At 41.8% G+C, this 25,424-nt stretch overlaps 1 protein-coding gene across 1 annotated transcript; it reads right to left on the bottom strand.

Annotated features, from left to right (window-relative positions):
- Window positions 1–3,983: 3,983 nt before the first annotated feature.
- On the bottom strand, window positions 3,984–25,224 carry LOC121353176 (cartilage associated protein). Its single transcript, XM_041466782.1, has 7 exons — window positions 24,709–25,224; window positions 21,115–21,264; window positions 20,368–20,539; window positions 17,417–17,545; window positions 16,340–16,485; window positions 14,246–14,329; window positions 3,984–4,687 (listed from the first exon to the last, which is right to left on the bottom strand). Exons 1-7 carry the CDS (start codon window positions 25,153–25,155, stop codon window positions 4,628–4,630), a joined length of 1,188 nt encoding a protein of 395 aa, XP_041322716.1. The 5' UTR covers window positions 25,156–25,224; the 3' UTR covers window positions 3,984–4,627.
- Window positions 25,225–25,424: the final 200 nt, after the last annotated feature.

Below are 25,424 nucleotides of genomic sequence, written 5' to 3' on the forward strand. Positions count from 1 at the left end.
TTTGTCTAATCACAACTCCGTTTTCAGAGCTGTAAAATTTGCATGCTATTTAAGCCAATTTTCATAAAGACTCTCTTGAAATGGAAATATTTTCTAAATGTGCCTCCATTATCAATACAGATCAATCATTCACAGTAATTGATGTGAAGATAAATGGTGGGTATTGATGCTAATGGTTTACTGAGAAAGAACTTTGTAAAGCAGGACATGCTATCAGATTTTCAGGGAGATGGTTTGTTGGGAAAGTATGGAGAAATGACACCTCGTTGGCTGGATGGGCTCTTTGGGTGAATTAAGAACAGCAACTGGCTGACTTTTGGGTTTATATTCTAGCATTCCAAAGCAGTAAAGCTCTGGAAAATGGAGCAATTTGAATTTGCTTTTGGCTCATGCCTTGTCAACAGAAGTAATGAAGGTCTGCCTGCAGGATTGCTACGGCAAATGAAAGGGCCCAGCAGGACATTTGTATTCCCTTTGAATTTGCCAGAACTGATCATTCTAAAAGTATTTGTTTTTCATAGTTGATTTTGTTGGCAATAGGAATTGCCGAGGCACAGAAATATGGAGCCTGAAATGCTCTTTTATTGGAGCAAAATTAAGTTTTGAGGAGAAAAATCATTACCATCCTTCTTCCTTTTTTTTAATGGATGTTGCCATTTGTGAGGATGAATTTGCAAGGAGCCAGTAATAAAAAGAATTGCTATCAGCAAGAGTAGGCATTAATTTGAAAAGGATTATACTCTTAACAGAGTCTGTGAAATGCACTGATTTTCATCCTGTGCATGCCTCCCCTTACCCAAGACTTAGTGCTTACATAAGAAACACTGTCCTGACAGCCAGTGTTGTGTTTTTCACCTAAACAAATATCCACCTCAGTGTGACACTGTTTCTGACTCAGTTTAATCTTCAGCTTCCAAGCAGTTCCAGATCATGCAGGACCCCATTCAACAAGAAAACAAGCTCAGGACTCCCATGCATGCAGACCCCTGTGTAAGGAATCTGCCAGGAGATGGACTTCACCCAGCATTCACCTCTAAATGGTGACGGAACAACATGCAGATGGAATTATGGCAGACTTGCTTGTGAGCACTGACAGAGCACCAGAGGCCAACAGCAGCTACCAGGATAGCCAGCTTTGTTATTAGAAATGAGAGTAAATATTAAAAAGTGTAGCTGTACAGCCCTGCAGCAGGCAATACTACCGCCAAGGTGGACAGAGACACAGGACCAATGCTGCATTCAAGCCTGTCACATGAACATGGTGTGTTCAGCAGATGATGGTCTCATGAGCATCAGCATCACACTGTAAACCCTGCCAAAAGTGGAGAAAAATCTAAATATCCCATCAGGTTAGGCAGAAGCTGCTAACATCTGAGGCAGACAACTCACAACTGCAGGATTTTGGGGTGGCAGAAGGGAGGCAGGAATATTCCCACTGCCTCCCAAGAAGAGTTGGCAGGATCAGAGAAGTGGAAGAAGAGACACTAAGTTATTACAGTCACATGCAAATGTTGGCATTTAACTATAGCAGCAGGAAAAGAAAAATCAGTTAAAAGAACCTGAGAATGCTGAAAAAAGCCACAATAAATACTAAAGAACTGGAAGAGGAGCTATTTCTCATTAGAAAAGAACAAGGGTTTGAGAACTACTTGTACTTATTAAGATGGAACTGGCTTGGGACTATACATAGTGGAAATTAAGAAAGCCAGAAGAAAATCCACAGACACTTGAACAAAATGAAAAAGGGATCACGGTGCCATCTCACAAGACTGCAAGAGCATCAGTTGCCTCCTCAAGTTAAATCAAATGGCAAAGGACATCAGACTTACTTTAAGTAGGCTTAAGAAAAATAAATAATTAGTAAATCATTAAATCCCCACCTGAGAAGGCACAATGGGAGGGGAGTTTAGCTGCAAGATCAAGAGCTGCAGAAATGAGTGAATGTGAGAAAGGATTAGCGAAGGAAGCCTTGAAGACCAAATCACAAGCTTGCCAGAAAATTGATAATACTTGAGAGACTTGCAATAACCATCGAAAAACTGTTCAGCAAAGAGGAAAAATCAGGGTTCATAGGAACCAAATATATTCCCACTGTAATCTGTTGAAGTCAAATGAATCACAAAGCAGGTAACTCTGGTGCTTAGTTTTTACTGGTGGAGTGAAAAAATGGCAGTATTTTATCATGTCCTTTGCTCTTTAAAAAATATAATAGGAATCTCAGATAATAGTGCTAGAAAGGGAAATGGAGTTCTTTAACAGGAGAGAAATAATAACCAGCTCCACACCTTTTAATGGTGACATTTCTGAATTTGAATGCTAGAGTATCAAAGATGAAGCTATTGGCTGTCACAGAATCACAGAATCACACAATCTTATGAGCTGCAAGGGATCACAAGGACCATGGAGTTCAACTCCTGGCCCTGCACAGGACACCAAGAGAGTCACAGGCCCATGTGACAAGAGTCACACCATGTGCCTGAGTGCATTGTCCAAACACTTCTTGGGCTCTGTCAGGCTTGGTGCTGTGACCACTTCCCTGGGGAGCCTGTTCCAGTGCCCAACCACCCTCTGGGTGAAGAATCTTTTTTCTAATATCCAACCTTAATCTTCCCTGACACATCTCCAGGCTGTTCCCTTGGGTCCTGTCACTGGTCACCACAGAGATCAGCGCCTGTCCATCCTGTTCCCCTCACAAGGAAGTTGTAGACTGCAATGAGGTCTCTCATCACTGGCTGAGCTCCTGAGGAAAAAAATCTGGAGTTGTCCATGCAGGCTGGAAGGCAGAAGGACAAAAGAGGACTCCTGAGCAGTAACCTCTCCTTTGAGCATACACATACCTCCAACAAGAGAAAACTAAGGATAAGTTGGAGAAGCTACCCCAGTAGGATATTACATGTATTTCATGGCGTGAAGTGATGGTCTACAATCAACTGCTTGTAAAGAACTTTTAAAAGCAAATTTCAATTCTTAGATAAAATTACAATGAGCAGAGTGCTAACATTGTGTAGAACAAAACCATGAGGAAATGTGATACATACAACCTTCTGTCAGTTCAAGGCACACAGCAAGCCAGATTCTGGTCTCCTTACCACAAGCCGAGCTGGGCAAATCTCCTGAAGTTAAAAGGCTCTGGATAGATTTTTATTTTCAGATTAAAACAGTCTGCCCATCAACTTCAGTGGATTAGTTGTGATTTATATTAAAGCAGTTTAAAAAGCCAATCTGATCTTCCAAACATCTTTCACACTCAAATTCAAATGTTTCATTGATGCCATATGCTGAAGGACACTGAAACCTCATCCTATGGATTCTCCTTCTTATTCCTTATAGACACCCAATAGTGTAGAGTACTACAGCTTATATAAACTATAGGAGCAACTACTTGGCAAGCTAATGTAGATCATGCTTTGCCTTTTCAAAAACTCAAAGCAGATTAAGGGTTTGTAATTCACTTCCATTCAGCTGAGTTACAGTTCCATCATAGGAGGTGAATGCTCAAATGGATGCTCATATGCACTGAATGCTCATCTCTCCTTGATGCAAGCAGGATGAAACCACTTGCAGGGCTTGATTCTTGAAAGCAAAAGAGGAAAGCACAGGCTGAAATCCTGTATCCTTCTCTGAGTTCAAGGGGTTTTTTTCTCTTCAGTAAACTTAGGCACTAATTCATTACTCTTCTCTATCACACCATATTTTGGTCTGTATCAATATTTCTGTATTGGACTCTGCTGTACAGTTAACAAAAAGGACAGGAATTCACATGTAAATATTTTTCATTATTCTACTGAAAATCACTTCAGTTTGCACCTGTACTTACCTTTGGATGAAAACTATGCAGATAGTCCCACCAGGCTGAAAAAAACACACAAACTATTTTTTTACAGAAGAGAATACTAAATTCATCAGTCATCGGTATTTCATACAAGACTGGCCCCACCTCAACAGGGACCACAGGCTGTTTTTACAGAAAGAGTAAGAACAGATAGAAGAAAAAATTATTTTTATTCTCAGTTTCACATAGTGGAATTTAATTTAGCTTTCAAGAAAGATCAACACTGCTTTCAGAATTCTTTGAGCAATGTTTACAAGATCATTAGTTGTGCTTTGTTAAACATCTTATTTCAGGTATTTAAATGTACCTTGATATCTTTCAGGTGCACTGGGATTCATTATCACTTTATTCACCATCACATAAAAAGACATATATAAATAATACAATTCATAGCTCAGAAAGAGGAACTGTTATATCTTCCATAGTTCATAATCTGACAAAAGTTCTTGAGAATTTAGCCGTACTGCTACAACTTAGCAAAACAGCACTGAAATGAGGAACCTTAGTGTCATCCCAGAAAACAGAAATACTCTGTTCTGTTGTGTTCGTGTAAGGGAAAGAAAGCTCAAGGGGGAAACTCATGTGCACCATTTCTGCACGGTGAAAAGCCACGCTCACAGAAGAGTCAGTGCAGCACAGAAGTGACCTTTCAGGAGTGGATCTTGGGACAAAAGGTGCAGCTTAAAGAAGCACCTTTGAGGTATATCTAACTGGAACTACAGGTGGTCAAAAATAATAGTAAGGAGCAATGGTGAGTCTTCACTTCTGTAAAATACTTCGTGCTGATTTCATTCATCAGGATTCGTTCTTTTCCTCCACTTCTAACAGTTCATCAAGGAATTCCACAACTTCACCCTAGAAATTATTAAATTTAACAGAAAGAAATTAACCCCCAAAATTGGTGGGAAATTTCTATTTTAATTTTAAAAAATAAATGGTAATAATAGGTGTGCAAATATTTTTAACACTCTCCATGCAGACACTAGTATAACAAACCTATAAAATGCAAGTAAATGACCCATACCAGTGTACCACAAGACTTGCAGTGACACAGACCTTAACAGGACACAATGTTATATACTTCACAGTAAATCCTCTCGTACTTTTACAGGTACTTAAATAGACAATGAAATCCTCAAACTTAGAGAGGAATAAATGTTTAAAGCACCTGTTAAATTAGGAGGTTGTTAGAATACTATAAAACATTAAAAAATTTAGAAAGCTTCAAAATTCAAAGCCAAAGAGTTTTGTAGAACCATAACTTTGACTTTGTACGTCTGCTCTAATCGTTTACGTCCCTTGTCACACCCTTCAACACACACCTTCTCCATTTTCAACCACGGATCTTCACAAGCCATGCTTCAATGCAGCAAAAATGTGAAGAACCAGAGATACTAGAATGTTTTCCACACTGGAAACAAATACACTGGATTTAGATTCAGACCAGAAAATTTACAAGCTCCACTCTGCTAACACAGGGCACCAAAGCAATGCAGCAATTCAACTTTATTTAAACCACTCCTAACGTAGTTCTATGTCCTATACCTTAGTAAAATGTCTTCCTGCAGTCCAGCCTGAGTACTCTGGGATGATACAGCTCCACTGGCTGGAACTCACTGCCTTGTCAACAAAACTGTGGCAACTGAGCTAAAGCCTTCTGTGATCACTTTCAGCACAAGGTAACACCTTCAGTGGTGGAAAGCAGGTGGTCAACAGCAACTGTGCAGCAGCATCCCAAACTACTCAAAACTGCCTGTAGCAGACCATCTCCTGGCACCCTCAGAAACACAAATATTTTCTGGTTTGCCTTCCATGCACAGTTCAGAAACACTGCCTGAGAGGGGAGAGCCTGTGGGAATACCTGTGCCTGTCTCACTTTTTGATACAACTTAAAGCAGAGAGATGCAGATGCTCAATGCTACATTTCCAACCTTTTACTCTAGTAACTACAAAAAAAAGGTTTAAAAGAGGTTTAAAAAAACCTGTTTTCTTTAAACCTTTCTGTCCTTTCTTTCTTGACAGAAACCTATGGTCTAAAAAAGTCTTAAGACGTCATTTAGTTTTTTTCCAAAATAAATTGTCATTTTCTGCTGGAAAACCTGATCAGCTCGTACTCACTCTCATATTTAAATTAATGACAACTTCTACCAGTTATGTTAAAATCAAGTCATCCTTGTTTGGATGCTCATTTTCACTTTGCTTCACCACCCATTCCAATTCTGTGAATTGTACCGGGCTTCTGAGTCTGCTCAATTGACGTTATCCCAATTACATTTTTAACATATTTTTGTCTAAATAGGCATTCCTTCAAAAGACAGCATCTTCTAGACACATTCTGAGACTCAAAATTTTACTGTTTTTTATTCTGGTGAGAAAAGGGCATTAAAACTCTGTCAATCAAAACAATAAGAGGAAATAGAGAATTTTTTTCTATTTTGAATACAATAATGGTATTATCGATATTGTGATTAAAAAGTATTAACATCACACTTTTAGGAACTATTATTAGTCAGGAGAGCAATATTGAAACTAAGCAAACAAAAATAAAAGGAGGAGAAAAGCTGGCTGAAATAACTGCTGTTCCTGTTTCCTGCTTCACAGTCCCATCTCAAAGGCCACTGAGACTTTGAAACTATGAAGTGATTTTACCAAGTCTTGAAGGATGGCAATTTGTTGTACTTTGAATTTGTTCAAAATATTTAAGTATCCAATATATTATTGTCACACTCAACGCTAAGACAGATTTTTTTTTTCAGAAGACACACAACATACAGACAAAATTCAAGTTTTTGATTTCTGGTATGTTTTCAAATCCAGAAACATGAAAGAAATGAAAAAGGATATTTAAATGCAACAATATTAGGGGAAAACCCCCCAAACAAACCTGAAATCTGAAATCTCTAGTGTCTGAAACTGAGCTCTAAAGGAAAACATTGCAGAAGCTATTGTGGTCTAATTAGATGTACTGAGACATAAAAGAGGTTGAAATATGGCAAAAAATATAAAAACTGTTGCTGAAACAATATACATAAAATATGCTGAAATACAACTGTGTAATTGCCTGGGTGTTGGTTATTTTGGAAAAGGCAAAACCTCTAGATTAAAGAGAAACAAAACCCCAGTTAAAATATTTTTGCCTGTGCCTTCACAATCAAAATGTAGAACATCTGCAAGCTGCCACTGGAGAGGTTGGCAGCCCAATGAAAAGGTGATAACTCTGCCTCAGAGGAAGCAAGCTTTGTCACACTGGCAGCTGTGAGCAGGCCAGCACTGTCCTTGTCCCATTAGCACTCACTTCACACTGCACCAGACACCTAGCACGGCTGAGCTCAGTACATATTCCACAGATGCTCATTCCAGGGAAAGAAGCCTTCTGTCTGCTGATATCTAGTAACTCTGTGCTGATCTATGCCTGAAGATCTGGAGTCTGAAATGAGTCTTTGATACCATTTACTCCCTCACTGGGACAGAGTCCCTCCTCTCACCTGCTGTGCTTTTTGGCTCCTCCATACCTTTACAGGAAAAAACATCCAGTTTTCCATGCAAAGTCAGCTGCAAACTGTCACTGTCATATTTTCTGAAAAATCTCTTTGCCCAGGATTCTTCTCCTGGGAAGCTGAGAAGCCTCAGAGAAAAATGAAAACAATAATTATCTGATTTGCTTCTCCTGTGTTTTGCTGCTTTGGAATGTGATCTGGAGATTGTTTACCAAAAAGTGCATGTTTGATTGGTTTCATGTGAATTGTTTTTACTTAATGACCAATCACTGTCAGGCTGTGTCGGGACTCTGGAAGGAGTCACAGGTTTTCATTATCATTCTTTGTAGCCTTCTGTATTTATCCTTTCTCTATTCTTTAGTACAGTTTTAGTATAGCATTCTTTAATATTATATAGATCATAAAATAATAAATTAGCCTTCTAAGAACATGGAGTCAGATTCATTCCTTCCTCTTCCATCCGGAAGGAGGAAAACTTCCTCAGCAAACCCATAATTTCCATAGAAATCTACCGAAACTACCATAGCAAACCCATAATTCTTTCCACTGCCAGCTACCCAAGGGCACAAGGGCCACCAGCTGCAAGGCAGGTAACACAAGCACACTGCTCCAGCCCAGTGCTGATGTCAGTGGTGCTAAGCAATCCATGGCCCAAAGGGCACGGCAGACCTCTGGCTGCTAGGTAGGACATCAGGAGGTGAAGACTGCCTAGCTCAGGAAGAGAAGGGTTTGCTGCCTGACCACTACAGGAGTGATAGTTAGGCAGCCCACAAGTGGAAGTACACACAGGCGGGCTGCTTGGCTAGCTGCAGGGAAGCATCTCCTCCCTGCCTGGCCCTCGGGCCACAGCCGTGTCCTCCAGGTTGGCCAGGTACGGGTTGAGCAGCTCTGAGGCACCCCACAACCTCCCTCTCTGTGCTTCCAACCTCTTCCCTTTCCCAATCCAGGGATGGTCAGTGGAAAGTGGGACTGACAGACCAAGGATGTATGGGAAAAGATGGAGCAGGTATAGCCTGAAATATGAGAGGTGTGATATCGAGCAGAAAAAGGGGAATGTTCCCAGACTGGTGTGAGAGGCAGGAGGAATCAGAGAAGCTGATCTGTCCAACTGGAACCTCTAATTATCTGTTAGATATGCAAAGTGAGCACTCTTGGCGTACATTAACAATGGAACAGAGGCACAGACAGAAAGAACAAGTTTTGTGCAACAGTAATTAATTCAAGAAGTTTTACAGAGGGCATGTGAGTAGGTGGATTATAATAAAAAAATAATTTTAAAACAGAGTTCTTGGTCAATTCTGAATAAGCTAAGCCAGTCTAGTGAGACTGGGGCACCATCTCATGAGAAGCTAGAGCACTGGAAAAAAAATACCTAAAAAGGAGAAGACTGCAAAACTCCTCACTTAGCACCTCAGTGTACTGAGTGTCCAAGACTATGATACACATTGGGCCAGGCCCTTCCTTATGCAACATTAAATGTCACATTCACACTCAGAAAACACAGCTTTTTTGGAGAAACATCTGTACTTTGGAGACTCCTAGCCAACTATCAAAATAAAACAGCAAAGTGGAAGAGCTACAAGGACCTGGCTCTGCTATGGCACACTTGAGGCTGATGGTCCAGCACCAACTTTTCTTTCAACAGCACCATTTAAAAACAGTAGCAAGCAGCAGTTGCACTGCACACTGACAGACCCAGACACTTTGCCACTGCTTGCAATGATTGCCTTCTGCCAATGGAAGCATTAATCCTTCATGGGTTATTGCCTCCACCTATCATCTGTTCTGCCCCTTCTCAGTGTGGGCAGGAAAAGTTATGGGACACAATTCGCTTTCTTGTGATAACCCACACTTTCCAATGCAGATCTGCTGATGGCCTCTCCTATTGGGATGTCGTATGTACTGGAGTGGGATATCCCATTCTTCAGGGAAGCAACAGAGAAAACAACAAAAGACAGTGCTCTAGAATGAATTATGATCCACAGAAAATTGTAATTCTGGACATGCTTTTATGTGTGATTACCAGTGAATGAATAGGAGCTCTTTACCAGCTTCTATACTAACTCATCCAACAGCCTTAAGAAACAACACACAGAGCATGAAGAATTGGCTGGAACTTTGTTTCCTTATAATCTATGACCTAGAATGAAAAATACTTATCTCACAAAATGTCCCTCAGTTGTCCTTCAGAGCAAAAATTCAAATTTTGCTAAAGCTCAAAGACCTCAATGATTGGAAACTTGTTCAACAGTGACAGCAACAGATTTGATTCCCTCATGTACTGGGTGTAGGTGATCAGGTTGTGGTAGTGAGAACAGTGGCCTCTAGGTGAGGAGCTAGCTGCCCTATAATTAATCATTGTCCTGTAACTGCCCTAGTAAGTAATGGGAATAGTCACAATGATCAGATTATGAAAGCCAGCAGATTTTGTTCAAGAACAAATAATCACCTTGCAAGAGTGAAGCCAAAGGTTTGATATGGATTACTGTGGAGGACATTTGCTCCATGGACCTGACAGAGCCTGCAAATACACACACCACAAAGCCCACTGGCCAGCAATGTTTTGGAGAGGGAAAACATTATTTCAGGGTAAGAGTAAGGCATGTGTCAATGAGTGGCTCAGCCTGAAAGGTTTATTCAGCCTTCAACCAAGAGAAGGTTTCTTGACCTAACCTTCAGTTGAAATCTGAGAGTTAACTGTAACCACCTCAAAGCCCTGCCAGAACTTCCATGAGCTGTACAGTCCAGGCTGGACATTCTTCACATTCTAGCTGGGGAAAAAATAAGAAAATCCCTCAATTCTTTGTGCAGAAAAAATATTTGACCCTTATTTCTTTTTCAGATACTTAGTCCACAGTGTGTCCAACTGCCACATGATTATAGGGCTTTTTTTTTTTTTTTCAATATTAAGAGAGCTTAGTTGTTTTTTACATGAATATTAACTACTTTCTCAAATATTTTTCCATTTCATTTCAATGATATATTCTGAACCTTTAATTATTTTTCCCATATATTACGGGAGATTACAGTACACTGCAGTTATTACAGTAGTATTTTACAGTTAACCAGTACACGTGCCTTCCTTTTAACTTACTTATAATGCCTATAAAACATGAGTCAACCCAATTTCAGAGGGACTTCAACATTGCTCCAATTGCACTGAAAGCAGAAGCCTTCCAGTGGCCTTGTTTCTGAGCTCTACTTATGCTCTCTTGTCTGCTTTATGTTGCATGCAGAAGTGTAAGAGAATCTGGGCAGCAGAAGTTCCTCATAATGCCAGTACCTGCAGCTTGGAGCCATCCTGGCATTTGAACCCAACCACGCCGGCAGCTTCCCATGCAAAGTGGCTTAAATGAGAGGAGGAACCCCTTTGACCAAGACACACATCCAACAGTGCAGAAGCAAGAGGAGAAAGCAGAAAGACCCAGCCACACGGAAACAACCTCCACTAGAAAATGATGATGGAAAAAATAAAACCAACCTCATCTTCTTTTTCTCCTTAAAAAGTATGTATTAAACGGGGACCATAGCACTGCCCATTAGCTGGCAACTCTCTCTGAAACAGCTGCCACCAGCTCTTCTCAGGGCAGCAGTGCTGTTGGAGCTGTGCTGGTCTGAGGTCACAGGCAGGGCATGGTTTACAGCACTTAAAATTTGCTGTTACAAGCACACTCATGTAAATCATTTGAACATATGCAAGGAGTGAGGTAATAAAGCTCAAAGTATGTTGTTAGCAATTCCCAAACAGAAAAACAGGCTAAATTCAGATTACTATTTGCTATCAGTACCCCACTGGGGCCCTTGTGTTTTGATGCTGTTCCATATGTCCTCTTTCCACCAGCCACACTAGTTCAGTACATGGACGTGATGAAACACAGAGCGTTTTAATTTCAGCCACTACACAAATGGAACACACACTATATACAAATAAAGATGTCAAAAAAAAAAAGTGGGTCAAAGCTGCCAACAGCTTTTCACCTACTGATTAAATACTGAAAGAAAAATTACATTGTAGGCTCATCCCCGCCAAATATTTGTGGTTCTTATTTAATTTAGAACAGCTAAGTAGCTATCTCCCCCCAAAAAAATTCCATAAGAACACTGATTTTATGGGCCAAAAACATGTCTCATACAATTAGTGTGGTGCTGGAGTTACATCTACACCAGCTGAGTGTCTGGCTCTTAACAGCATTTCAGTTTGCCACTTAAATCTGTGCAGTACCAGGAGCTGTATCCATGATAACCTTGATGCATTACACATCTGAACAGAAATCAAGAAGCTTGTCTACCCATGGCCAACCAAGATGACAACACTGTAATGTTCTTTTAACTTCCCTGTGGAAAACTGCAAGGATATTTAAGAATAATTACATTTTCTTAAAAGTAATTTGTAGCTAGCTGGCACTAATATTCTGTCACCTCTACTGTGTTAAATGTTTAAATTAAGAGTTTTTCATTTCCTTGTGGAAAAACATTAATAGAGTAACACTAGGAGGACAGTATTTCTTGTAGTAACATATGCAAAAATCATTACTGCCTGTTCCAGCCTCTGCAATTACTGCTATGTATTCCTGAAGAAGCCAAATGTTTTCACTCGCTTTGCTAAGGGGATTTAGAAAGACACATGGATGATCTGGGATACAGGAGCACTGAGAAGTCTGGATAAAATGAGATTCTCCACTTGAAAATTATGACACTCACACAGGAAGTGATCCTCTTGCCACATCAATGCTTTTGCTTCCATCAAGGGAAAAAGAGTTGTTTTTTTTCTGCAGATTATCTTGCAGGCTATCTTACTGGCCCACAAGAAACTTCACAAACAGCAAACATGGACCACAGAAACTCACAGAAAGTATGGCCTATGGCCCAAGGAGCACATGGTTTAAATAAACAGAGTGCACTTAGAAGAGAGCTTGCCTCCATCCTTAACAATTTTTAATAAAGTTTCTACTGTAATGCCTTATCTGGGGTTTTCATCAGTTTTTAACATACCTATGGAACAAACTTTTCTATCCGTGCCAGGAGAAATATTAAACAAAATAAAAAATTCCACTTATACTACCAGTCCTGCCCATAGAGCAGAAACTGCAAGGTCGTGGTTTTACCTTTGTGCTATTCCTGCTCTGTCTGCACTCCCTGGAAGTCTCCTGCAGCCAAAGACAAGTTCTGGTAGCCAGGGATTTATGAGTTCACTACCAAAAGCCAAAGCCAAGCTGGAGGCATGGACAGCCTCCATCCCCCACAGGTTTTTGGGCCCTAGCAAGGGAGGGCACAGAAGCCCTTCAGCTTTTCCCCCGAGAAGAAGAATGGTAACTTTCCTAAACAAAGAGAGCGTGAGGTAGGGGTATCTGTGGCATAAGCAGGCCCAGTAATTTTGGTTATTTAATGCAAACATATAACCCAGTGTAATGTGAGCTCCTTGTCAGCCCAACAGTTTAACTGAGGTCTACGCTGCACCACCCTCCTGCAGATTGCAAGGTCATTTGTAATTGCCTTGGTGACAGGGGCTACAGGAATGAACACCAGCAACTGAGTGCTTGTTTATTCTACACACAGTGCTGGAGACTGAAGATTGTTCTATAATAACTCCTTCTTCTAACAACATATGGGGAAAACCCTCAAAAAGGACTTCTTCACCCCCATACTTAATTATTCATCCTTGTGTTTTGAAACAGCAGATAAGAAAGAAGGAAAAAAGTACAAATTAAGTTGATGCCTAACTTCAGAAAACATCATGGACAAAGCACAAACCAACAAGGGAATATAAAAAGTGCTCAAGTATTTCACACCTTGATGAAAACCCATACAGACTAGTCCTCATCTAAGCTTAACCTTAAAGCAAGCTTATTAACCTGTCTTTCAGGGGGTTTTATCACAATGGAAAGTCTTCCTGAAGTCTGGTAACCTTGCAATGGAATTTCACACAGAGTTGTTTTCAGATCACAAGAATACTGAAGGAAGAATAGACATTAATTCTCTGCTGTCAAAGATTCTCACTCCCTTTGTGTTGGATAACAAAGATTGCAAAGGTGTTTTCATTTTTTACATAAACCATCTTCGCCTTTTCTAACTAGAAAAGACCTCGGCAATGCTCATTACAGATACTCTTGCCTCATGTCATAACTGAGCACAGCTCTTTTTTTGTCAATGCCAGCAACATTTCATCATTTGAAGATTTTTCTAAACCTCTAAATGAAAGGACCCAAAAAAAGGCAAAAGGCAATCCAAAACTTCCCATGAATTATACTTTAATTTCAGTTGCGGAAGGAAATGCCCTTTCAACAATTAAACTACTTTTCTTGCACCAAAATAAAAAAATCCCTCTTACATATTTTCCAGTGTAAATAGTAGTTATTATATGTTATTTGACCATGAATTCCAACCATCTAAAAAGCATTACTGGGTGACCAAAATGCCACTGAGCAGAAAAAAATAACAGATAACAAGACTTCCTTTGGACAAAAACTACAGTTTAGGTGGTTACTTCTGGACAAAATCATAAGGACCTTTAAATCTAATTTAAATAACATTTCAGAAAAAGAAAAATCCACACCCCCTCTCACCCCCCCCCAAAACACCAAACCCAGAAAAACATTTGGTTTAAATATATATGCACCATTTCTCTGCCCCCTGGTGTTACAGCTTGAAAACTGGGCTTCCTTTCTTTTCTGTGGGCTCAGTGCATTATATATTTACCTTTGTGTTAATTCTGTCCATGTTTTTTTAAATGGTACATGGTGTTCTTCGGGTTTGTTCTTATATTCCACTTACCAAACAAAAATTTATTATAAATTGGTGGTGGTTACAAGAAGATTTTTCCATATTAGTGAAATCCTGGAACTACAGCTATGTATCATCTTCACTTTAAACGTGATTGCTGCTTTTTTGACTCTGATTTCATTTCTGGCAAACTCACCTCATCATCATCCATCAGATGTTCTTTCGCAAATTCATACATTTCCAGCTGGAGCGTGGTAATGTTGTGGTATCGAACTGCCTCCTATCAAAAAAATCCCAAATTTCTGTTACTTTAGGGTAGCAAGACAGGTGAGTGTCATCACATGCCTCCTGAAACCATCCCAGTGAGGTCACACCCAGACCTAGCAAAGGCAGATCCCAGGCAGGGCTCACAGTCTTTGAGAAAGGAAGCAGCAAAACAGCAAACAGCATATTCCAAACTCTTCTGTGGATCTTCCTAAGCACAGGCTTCCTCACTGCAAGAACAAAGCACTCTCCTCTTTCTCATGTTTCAAAGCACTGGCAAGCCTGAGAATAAGGAATGAGACTGCCAGGGCTGAGCAGCAGCCTGCGCCTGCATTCCAGTGGGCTTTGGACAGGAGAAAGCCTCTGTCTCCCTGTGCTGGCTATGGCAGCAGGCAGTTCTGGGAAAGAGACACACTGAGCTGTTTTGGATGATAATGACTCACCACCCAGCCTGAGCCTGGGCTAGGGAAACTCTGCAAGGTCACTCACCTGTCCCTCCTCACTTCCCCACTGTGTGCCCGGACAGCACAGGGTAGCTCAGTCTCATACTCTCACATTTGTGAATACCAACTGCCATCTGCTTTGATTATTCCATTTAACTCCTCTTGCGGAACAAAACAGGAGACTCCCTCTTTCACAAGAACATCTAAAGGTTAGTGCCAGAGCCAAATGTTGCTGTCACCCCATTACCACTTTTTGAAAATAAACCAGACGCGTTATGGTTTTCGAGGCAAGTGATTAGGACAGCAAGCAACTTCTGTTTATAGCTACATAGATCAAAGTACAAGAAAATACAGATGTGTGCATTTAATATTTTGTATTTTAAAATCAAATTATCTGTAGTCCCCAGCCCCAGAAGTTATCAATGAAACATTCAGAGTGCATGTGTAGGACCCTTGTTCTGCCCTCTCTGCCCTAGTATGCCAAATGTGTCTGCGGTTTGCAGTTTCATACTGTTGCTACCCCTCACTCCCACCACCACCAAACATTGTCTCCAATATGGTTATAAAGCACCATTCTGTCCCCAAAAGCAGTGACAAAGGAGCAGTCCCCTTCCCCTGTGAGCTCAGACTTGCTGCTGCTGCCTGAAAGAACCAAATGCATTTTTGTTGCCTTTTGTCTCAGTTGGCCCTGCAGGGCAGGCCTGGGCTCCCACTGTGCCAATAAAGTGTGTGCTCTAAGAGGCATGACTAGAAGGCACTAAATTTAATTTGTGGAACATGTATTGCTAATGACTAACTAGCTGTACAGCCCATATGACCGATGCCTAAGCAGTCAGTGAGTGTCACAATTTAGCTGCATGACTTAAATCCTGGTAACAAGAAACATTAGAAAATCCAATTTGATGTCACAGTCCAGGCTGTAAAATTTCCTTGGACATGGAAATTTCAGAACAGCATGGAAACCCATTTTTAAAATAGTTTTCCAAAGCCGGATGACATCTATTGCTGGATGGACTGGTGTCTTCTTTGCAGCAAGCATTTTAATTTAGATAATTAGATGAAATACAGTCCCAAGCCTCTTTCCATCCTCATCCACCCAACTGTGTTCTAAACGGAGTAAGCGGAAAGTCAGTTTAGCTGGAGTTACCATATTCAGACACATTCCAATGCCCACAGAACCTGAAATAACAAGCGAGTGGGCAACTATGTGTTGGCAAATAATGATTCACAAAAGCCTGAATGTCACTCAGAGATTTCATAATGAGAGATTTCAGGGGCCCGCTGCTTTATTTATAAAGGTACATAAAGACATAAACATGCCTAAGTGTCAGAGAAGTACCAGCATGAGTTTACTTCTCATTATATATTATATGCTATCGTAGTATATTTCAACAGAAAGGGAAGAGTTACAATGACATTCACTGTTCACATGACACACTACACCTCTGTGTACAACTTTCTATATGACTTTAACAAAACAGGACATGTTAAACTCCCAAACCAGAAGATATCTCACATTTTCCCACTGAATTTCAGAGAAATATTTGAATGTGTCTAGAAGGCTTTTTAGGTAATCCACCTACCGATCTGGGCTGAAAATCCTCCTCTTTAAGTCCCCATTTGTCTTTGTGGTACTGGTAATAGACCATGTTCTGTTTCATTACTTCATCTTTCTCGTCAAACAGAAGGTAACTGGCAGCACAAGAAGCTGCATTCTTCATGTCATTCACTAATTAATAAACACACACAAAAAAAAAAAAAATCCAGGTAAGGTAAATGAACAAATTCCTGCTATTATCTAAGCTCTGAAAAACTCAAAACTCAAAACACAGCCCATACTCTACCTCCTCACCAGCTGCATAGAGGAAAAAAATTGCTCCCCCGAAACTATATGCTATTTTTGCTCTGAAACACATAAGGCCATAGTTCAAATATCAACTCATCATCAACTTCTGATGGTTTTCTATGAAAATCCTAACCAAATATTCCTCCCAGGTATCCCAGTATCAGCCCACAGCTTGGTAATACGCACTGGGGCATTTATTTAAAAAAACAAAATAAAATACATTAAACCCCTCCCTACTTCTTTGTACTAGGACTGATAAAGAGGGAAGAGTCAGGGTGTAAAGTGTGTAGTCAAACAATACAAGCAAGAGTCATTAATGGATTGATGCTACATGGCTGCTGTGTCTTCCCTTTGATATTGCAGCCTGCAGGAACAGCTGAAAGGGTGTTCATTACAGTGCAAGCTGCTCCTCAAGAAACCACAGCTTTCACTGATTAATTTACCTATCAAACATGTCATCACTGAGCACTGAATACTACAATTTCTTTTAAGTGGTCCCCTCTTTCTTCAAAATCCATTCAGCCCCATTTTAACAGGATTTTCCACTAGGAAAAAGCAAAAAAAACCCAAACAAATACTCTGTACGTTTGTCTGTGGAAGAAATTCTATCCCATGTCTATTAACTACAGTGATAACAGGGAGCAAAAGACATCAGGAAACTTGGATTTTCTGTCCCAGAACAGTTTAAAATGCAGATTCTAGAGGGTACTACTTGCATTCAAAAGCATAAAATGAGAGGGAAAAGATTATGAATGGAATCTGTCCCACATCATCCAACATCAGTGTTATTTAAGCACAAAAAATTACTACTTACATTTATAATATGCAAACTGCAAGTAATGGTACATGGTGGCCACAAATTTTTCAACGACAAAGCCTCCTATAATGGGTGTCAGATTGCTCTCACACTGCACTTTGCATGCAAGGACTTCAATATAATGGTCTGGAAGGAAGAAAACAGCAACAGAGGATATGGATAGCACAGAGCAAATTGTTATAATCACTCCCATTAGTCACCCATTAAAATTTGGCCTTATAATGCTCTCCTGGTCCTGTGTATCTGGCTCTTGCTGCTTGGAAGTACTGAGAATCTACAATTCCATCTGAAGTATGAATCAAGTGTTGGTACTAGGCCCTTCTGTAAAAATCTGTGTGGCTGACTTTTAAGGCATCAGAGCTGGAATTCCAGAGAGCTGAGCACTTAGGTTTCACTGACACCTAGAGGCAGCATGTGGTTGGTGGGTTTTACAGAGTATTACACAGTACTGCATTATGTCCCAGCTGTAAACTTCACGGTGCTTTCTTTCCTTTTCTAAATTTTGCAAACCATGGCAATTTCATTACATTATTGCACAAATAAGGTCCCCATGCTGCTAAGTACAGCTGTGTCACAGACAGATACAGCAGGTGACTGCAAAATAAACCTCCAGAGATGGCTGCATTATGGGCCCAGAGTTTGGGTGTTTTAAGGGAGAAAAAAAGAGGAGAATATGCTGCTCACCACAGAAAAACTTTCAGCCAGGAACATATAAGTTCACAAGCTTACCCAGTCTAAAAATTGCTGTATATAATGCAATATAGGACTATAGGTGATTTTATCTTCAAGAAAATACATTTCAAGAAAACCTTTCAGCAAAAAGCTTCAAGCATTTTCTGGATATACCACATTCATCAACAGCATGGAAAAGAAATATTTTAAAGTCTTAGTTTCCCTGTTAGCCACATTTGGCAGGTGAAAGCACGTTAGCTAAGCTTGTGCAGCAAATTTCTGACCAGGAAAAAAGAACACTTTTCATCCCTGAAAACTCCTAACATGAAGATCACTGAGGTTAACTAAATATAACTGCTGAAGCGAACTCAAAATTACTGGCCAAATGAAATTCCCAGACCCATCTTTTACAAGAGCAGTGGAATTTCTGTAAGCACAGTATTGTTCAATTCCAGACAGCAGTTAAAGCCAGAGATGCGAGCCCCCAGTGAATGATCCCATGCAATGAGGATAGCTGGCTTCCTAACGCAACTCACTTCTCAGTGATAAATACATACCTAGTGCAAGACCCAAATACTTCTGGTTAACACTTACTGCTACATCTGCTTCCTGCAGTCCCTTGGAGGCAGAATATCTCTCCCTGGAACATGAGCATGATTCAGCCCAGGCAGTGCAAATAAATTTGAATGTACTCTTATCTCAAGGGTGAAATACTTGAAATGCATGAACGTGGCCATGGTGACATCATGCAGTAATTCCTGCTTTTCCTTCCCATCACTGCTACTGGGAATTGTCCTTCCCTTCCAAGGGGGAAGAGGAAGGGAGATAGTAAGTGTCAATCACAGCTAAGCATAGACACTACTACTACTCCTTACAGTGGCTGGAAGATTGTCCTGACATCAGAGCTCTGACCCATTGGGGAAGTAAGTCTTATGTTTCTCGCTTTACCTCTTGTGATTTGTGCTTCACTCTGTATTTGTTATCCTAGACCCCTGCATGTTTTTCCCAAGAGCAAGTAAAGGCCTGAGAAATAGCCTGCGATAGCTATTCTCTGTCAGCTGTACTGGTGGATACCAGCTGCACACCATGAGAAACTGAAGCTGCTCATGCATAAACATACTTCACAGAAGCTTCGCCTCACCAAGATATATTATGGCTTTAGGACAAAAAGTTGGAATCTTTTTCCTTAGGGCAACTTAAACCATAAAAAGCGCAAGAGAATTTCTACATTTATTGAGAAAACACGCAGGTGTTCTCCACAAAAATAGTGCCAACAACACTGAGCTGTCAGAGCACTGCAGAAATTGTTTCTTTCACTGCCAAAGAGCATAGGAAATGTGTATGTGCCATTTTGACAACAATCAAAAAAGTTGGTGTCCCTTTTCCTTTGCAAAGCAATGGATTTTTTTTTTTTTTTGCTATACACACAAAACATAGATGTTACCTACTAGTAAAACTCTATTGCATGAAAGATTAAAAATAGCCAACAGAACCTTGTCATACTTATGAGGAAAGAGATGCAGATCACCAGACTTACACAAACCACAAAGCTGATTTCAAAGGCAGGCTGACTAACCACTGAGCCTCAAAGGTGGCCAAACTGATACTGAAATGATGGTCAAGAGACCTGGCTGGATGACCACTGTTACCCTATAGCTATAATATTTTATGAAAAATCCTTTACTAGGAGTAAAAGAGTTAAAAAACTTCAGAAGAGAAATGTAAACAATAACTATCTGCTGCTGTAGAATGCAACAAGTGCATCTTCCATTAGTGCATGTAAATTGTTTTCAATTAACAACCAATCACAGCCACCTGTGTCGAGGCTGTGAGCAATCACAAGATTTTGTTATGCATTCTATTCTTGTTCTTTCAAGCCTTCTAATCAATCTTTTCTCTCTATTCTTTTAGTATAGTGTTAATGTAGTATTTTAATATAATATGTATCATAATATTATAAACCAGCCTTCTGAAAACATGGAGTCAAGCCTCGCATCTCCACACATAAAAAGTTCACAACACTACCCAGATGGAGCAGTTGTTATTTACACATCTATGTTACTCTGACACAGAACTTCCATGCTAATGGAGGATCTCTGTTCCTCATTTATGTTACTGCCGAGAACAAAAAAGTAAACCAGAATTCAAACAGTTTTCAGTGACTCTAATAAACTCCTATTGGCCTAAACTGAGGAACAGGACTTGGGGAACCAATCCTGTGAATAAACTGAAATGCACTTTGGGGACATCTTTCCTTCATGTTTGTAACCACTCACCTGCAATGGAAAGATAGAAGTCTTTAAAATCTGTGATCTCTCGGGAGCCTTCGCAGGCTGCTATGCAGTCGTCGTAGGCTTTGAAGAAATCAGGAAGAGCCAGTTCCATGTCCGAGATGGATGTCCGCCAATTGTCGCCATTGTACGCTCTCACTGCCCTGACAAAGAGATTCTGAAAAATTGGCAGGAGTGAGAAGTGCTGTGTAAACTCAAATCAGTAAATGACGGCGCCACATTTCGGTACGAGCTGCTCTCCAGATGATGTGAGAACAAATACAGGAGACTAATGGATTTTAACAGGTATTTCCTAGAGAGCAGAGTATGTAATTCCATTTCCAATCAAAAGAAAAGCCTGTTGGAGAGAAGCAACGGTGTGACTCTGAAGCACAGGCTGTGACAGAGATTTTCAATGGAATCTTAAAGCCAAATGTCTGCGCTATTTGCAGCTGTGCCACTACAGCACTCATGAATTTGGATAACTAGGCACCTGCTTAGCTCCAGCAGTGTAGCAGCTTTCAGGTAGGCCACTCTCTGATTTGCTGTGACTCATTTATGGAACAATGAAGTGCAGAAGAGGTGAGAATTACTGAATGCACCAAGAAGGCAGAACAAAAATGACTGAGAGGACAAAAAGAGGGAGATTAAGAACTGAGAACACAAAAGCAAATGAGATGCCTGAATCTCACCCAATAGGAAGAGTAATAGAACAGTTCCAAAAGAGCAGACTCTCCTGAATAAAAAGCATACCTCATACGGCTTTATCTCCAAGTCTTTAATATGCTCCTCAGCATCAGGTATACTCTTATAGTAGGCCATATTTCTTTGCATCATTTCATCATCTGGATGCTTCAGAAGAAAGGTGTGAGCTGCTGCAATAGCTTTTGGAATATTATTAGCCTAAACAGGAATAGGGAAAAGAAGGTGTTAAAAAGATTAACTGAAAAAAAACCCAAAAAAACAAACAAACAAAAAAAAAAACAGTTCAAAGGTTCCCAGTTTTCTCAATAATTTTTCCTGCATTCTCTATACTCCCAAATTTACTTCTACTGAGACCACAGTCTCAGCAGATAAATTGTACAGTAAAACTGATATAATTCCTCTCAGTTTTACTCCTAGCTGCATCACTGAGAACAATTTAACTTAGAAGTCTATCATTTTTGCAGATAGATGATTGTTGTAAATCAAAAATATTAGGTTTTATCCCTTGCCCCTCCCCTGTTCACAGAGCTGACAAGGCAAAATACCAGGGCTCCTGGGAGGGTTTAATCTCACAGCAAGTACTGATGCTAACCTATGGACAGTAGTCAGGATCTTCACTGTTTGTACGTGTTTATGTCACTTATTTGCCTAGCAGCACAGAGGACATTATTACAATAATATATCTTCCTGGTGGCATTACAAAATTAGATCCTACTGCAGAGACTTGGCCAAAAACTGTGTCCTAAAGCAACTTTCTGTGCCCATTTTTAAACTAACTTTAATCCCCGTTAGACATACTTTGTGAAGTGTGCATTTCTCATTTACAGCTGTATGTACCAAACACATCTGTACTTCTGTGTGCATGCCATTTATGATTTCTTAAAATTTTATATATATATATATACACACATGTATATCTTTATAAATTATATAGTATATATGCACATATTTAGGAAGAGTGAGAGAGAAAGCAAAAGTCTGGGGGTATTTGTGGGGTATTTGTGAATAGCTAAAACCCTTTTTCCAGGCTATTCAGTGCTTTGATGTACAGGCAATACAGAGCTCCTCCTCACATGTGAAACAGCTCCTGGCAGTAGATGTTTGAAACCACGAGCAAGAATCACAGTGTGCACACACACCCTTGTGCTCACACCCATAAAAGGTGCCCTTTCATTTTGGAAAGGAACCTGAGAGACGGCTGCACAGGAGCAAAACTTCAACCCAGCCACTGCTGCTGTGCTGCCAGGAGTGTCCCAGCACTGGAGCTCTGCCAGCTGCCCTTCCTGGCTGTCCCAAAACTACGCGTTTCCAGTCCGCCCCAAGCATGCTAAATGCAAAGGGAAATCTCAGCTGCACTTTCGTCAAATGCCTGGCAGAAGTGCTGTAGCTGTAAACCTGCTTCTTTGTTAGGCTGACAAGTCTCATTTTTACTTAGATCCATGATTCACTCTTGGTTTCAATTTTCACGTCTTAGGAAAAAAAATAAAAAAAGGTTTTGTAGAAACACACTCCTAAGAGAACTCAGTGGCTCTGAGAAAGCTCCCTCCAGAGGAGCAAGCAGCAGTGCAGGAATAGCTACTCCCAGAATCTTACAACGTGGCAAATTTCTTTATGGAGCCCACCTGAATACACACATGGTCACTCTAAAAAATTACATAAAGCATTTCCCTCCCGCTTCTTCCTCTACTATAAATATTGTTGGGGGGGTGGAGGGGTGAGGGAAAGGACATTCCTTTCACAGAAACCACCAGCCAGGAAAAAGCCCTTTGGATGCAGCAGTTTGTAGCTCTAGAAAGCCCATTTATAACTCCCAGAGAAAGGCTCAGAGCTGAACTACAAATCCAGTATGAAACACAATATAAACAACCGAGACTAAAGGCAAAACCACCAAACTACTACTCAAACATAATGCAAATGTGATTGAAAAAAAAAGTTAAAAGGGAGGGGGAGGGATTCCTCCAATTCCCCTCTCACACTCCTACACGGCAGTTACTTGACTGTACTTGAAATGATAAGAAGAAATTATATTTGGTGTTATCTGTACATTGCAAACTTTGTACGTGCCACAAGGGGGGAATTAATAGTTAAATTAAGATAAGAAGAGGAAACATTTGTGGTGATGTCATTTTGGTATCCATATATGGCTTTGAGAATTCGAGGAATTCCTGCCCTCTCTGTTAAAAGAAAAGGCAGAGGCTAAAATGTATCAAGTTCTTTTGCATGGTCTTAGGGAAGGCATTAGACGCCAGTGTCATACTGTGCATGTGGATGCTGTTCTGGTTTCAAGAGAACACATTTCCCTGTGAGTGTCTGGAAAAACTGCTGAGGAAACAGCACTCCTAAAAACAGGGCACAGCAGAAGTTTAGAAGACGTGTGTTTTCAAGAAGCAATCTCAAAATAATGCACAAGCATACAACCCTATGTAATGTATACTGGGATATGTTGGGAGTGAATCCCTAAAAGAGAAAACAATCTAACCAAAGAGCTCAGCTTGTTTCCTCCCCACAGAGAGGCCCTGTTTATCTCAAATGCAAATAACTGCAGTATCTGAGGGGATGGCAGGAGGGATGGACTTCGATATAGAGAACAGAAGGTGAAGATGAGAAGGGAGAAAACAATCAATTAGATCCTGGACAGAAGAATTACAAGAAGGTAGAAAAACAGGATGAAATCTGTTAAGAGAGAAGTGTGTCCCCAAGTCCTGGCTGACCCAAGAGCAAAAGGTAAATACCATTCCAGGGTTAGCACTACAGTGTCCCACTTCAGCAGCCAATTTTCATGTCATTCCTTCTTGCAGCTGTAATGAAACTGGAGTTTTCCAGGCATGAGGCTACCTGCAAGTCACAGGCTGGGGGCTGCTGCGCTTGAAAGAACTGGACCAGAAACGAGCAAGTGAAGAAGGTGGACACGCTGAAGGAGAAGAAGTAGTGAAGATTGTTTGCAATAGCAGAGCTGTGACTTGAAGAGTCTGAAAAAGGTTCCAGAGAAGGTTAGAAAGTAAGGCAGATGGAAAGATGAGAGGGGCAGGAATGACACAGCTACTGAACACAGAAGCAGCATCCAGTGCCTAGATGTCTAGGAAGAACTGGAAGGGCCGATTCTAGGGGACGTGCTGAGTGAATTGTAAAAAACGGGTGAAGAACAAGCTGGATGCTATGTGGGTAAGCAGGGGGAAAGACAAGGCACACGCTAATCCCACTGTGGGCTACAGGAGTGGGAGGAAACAACTGAAAGGTTTGTCAAGGAGAGAATTACAAAGTGTAGGGTTGGCAGCCTAGGGGGGCAAGGAAGAAATGGAGGTGAGGCAGATGAGAAGTGGTGTGGATGAGATGATAGGGAATGAGGCTGTGGCCCAGAGTAACCTGCTCCGAGGGCCAGGTGAAAGAGGTCGGCATGACAGGAGGTTTTTCTAGCATTGGGTGCACGAGGCATCTGGGGTCTGTCGAGGCTGTCCTGGGACACACCATGCTGTCCCCCTCCACCACGACACTGACAGGCTCGCTTGGCGTGCCTGGAGTGGCACCGCACCAGGCGAGACTTTGAGCGCCTCCGACAGAGGCGGGGGGCGCGGAGGCAGGGCAGAGAGATGGGAGGAGAAAGGAGGAGGGATCAAGGAGAAACGGGGTGGGGGGGTGGCTCACCTTGAAGTAGGCGAACTGCAGGTACTTGTAGGGCTCGCGGCGCTGGAACTCCTCGAGCAGTTCGCGGCCGGGCTGCGCCTGTCGGAAGGCGGGCAGCCCCTGCTTGCAGCGCCGCAGGCACTGCGCCCGCCGCAGCACCCCGGACAGGAGGCGCAGCTCCTCCAGCGCCGCGCTGGCGGGCGCGGCGGGCGCGGGGGGCGGCTGCCCGGCCGCGCTGCAGTTGCGGTGGCAGAACGCCTCGCTGTCCCGCAGCAGGCGGTACAGCCGCATGCTGACCTCCAGGTAGCTGACGCTCTCGGGCCAGTTCTCGGTGCTGTACTGGTCCAGCCCGTAGCGATAGGCCGACTCCAGCGGCATCAGCTCGTCCCGCGGGAAGCTGCGGAAGCTGTAGCGCTCGTACTGCGCCCCCGCCGCCGCCAGCAGCGCCGCCAGCGCCGCCAGCCACATGGCTACAGCACAGCACCGCACAGCACAGCACCGCACCACGTCGCTGCCGCCGGCGGGGCGCGGGGCCGGGAGGAGGGAAGGGAAAGCGGGCGGGCCGGGGCGAAGGCAGGGCAGAGGCGGCCCGGGGCCAGGAGGAGGGAAGGGAAAGCGGGCGGGCCGGGGCGAAGGCAGGGCAGAGGCGGGGCCGGGGCCGGGGCGGAGGGAGAGGCGGCCCCGGGGAGGGAGCGCGGGGGCGGGCGGAGCGCCGGCTCCTTCGGCCGGCCTCGGTG

Source organism: Pyrgilauda ruficollis, unplaced genomic scaffold, assembly GCF_017590135.1.
Source record: "Pyrgilauda ruficollis isolate IOZ18807 unplaced genomic scaffold, ASM1759013v1 scaffold2, whole genome shotgun sequence".
Classification (NCBI taxonomy): domain Eukaryota; kingdom Metazoa; phylum Chordata; class Aves; order Passeriformes; family Passeridae; genus Pyrgilauda; species Pyrgilauda ruficollis.

Excerpts from the sequence above, each read along its gene's own strand:
- LOC121353176 (XM_041466782.1), bottom strand. The coding sequence starts at position 25,155 with ATGTGGCTGGCGGCGCTGGCGGCGCTGCTGGCGGCGGCGGGGGCGCAG. Across the intron at positions 16,486-17,416 it reads GCAGTTTGCATATTATAAAT|TGAATGACATGAAGAATGCA; the intron begins GTAAGTAGTAAT and ends TTTATTAATTAG. Across the intron at positions 14,330-16,339 it reads AGGATTTTCAGCCCAGATCG|GAGGCAGTTCGATACCACAA; the intron begins GTAGGTGGATTA and ends TTTTTTTGATAG.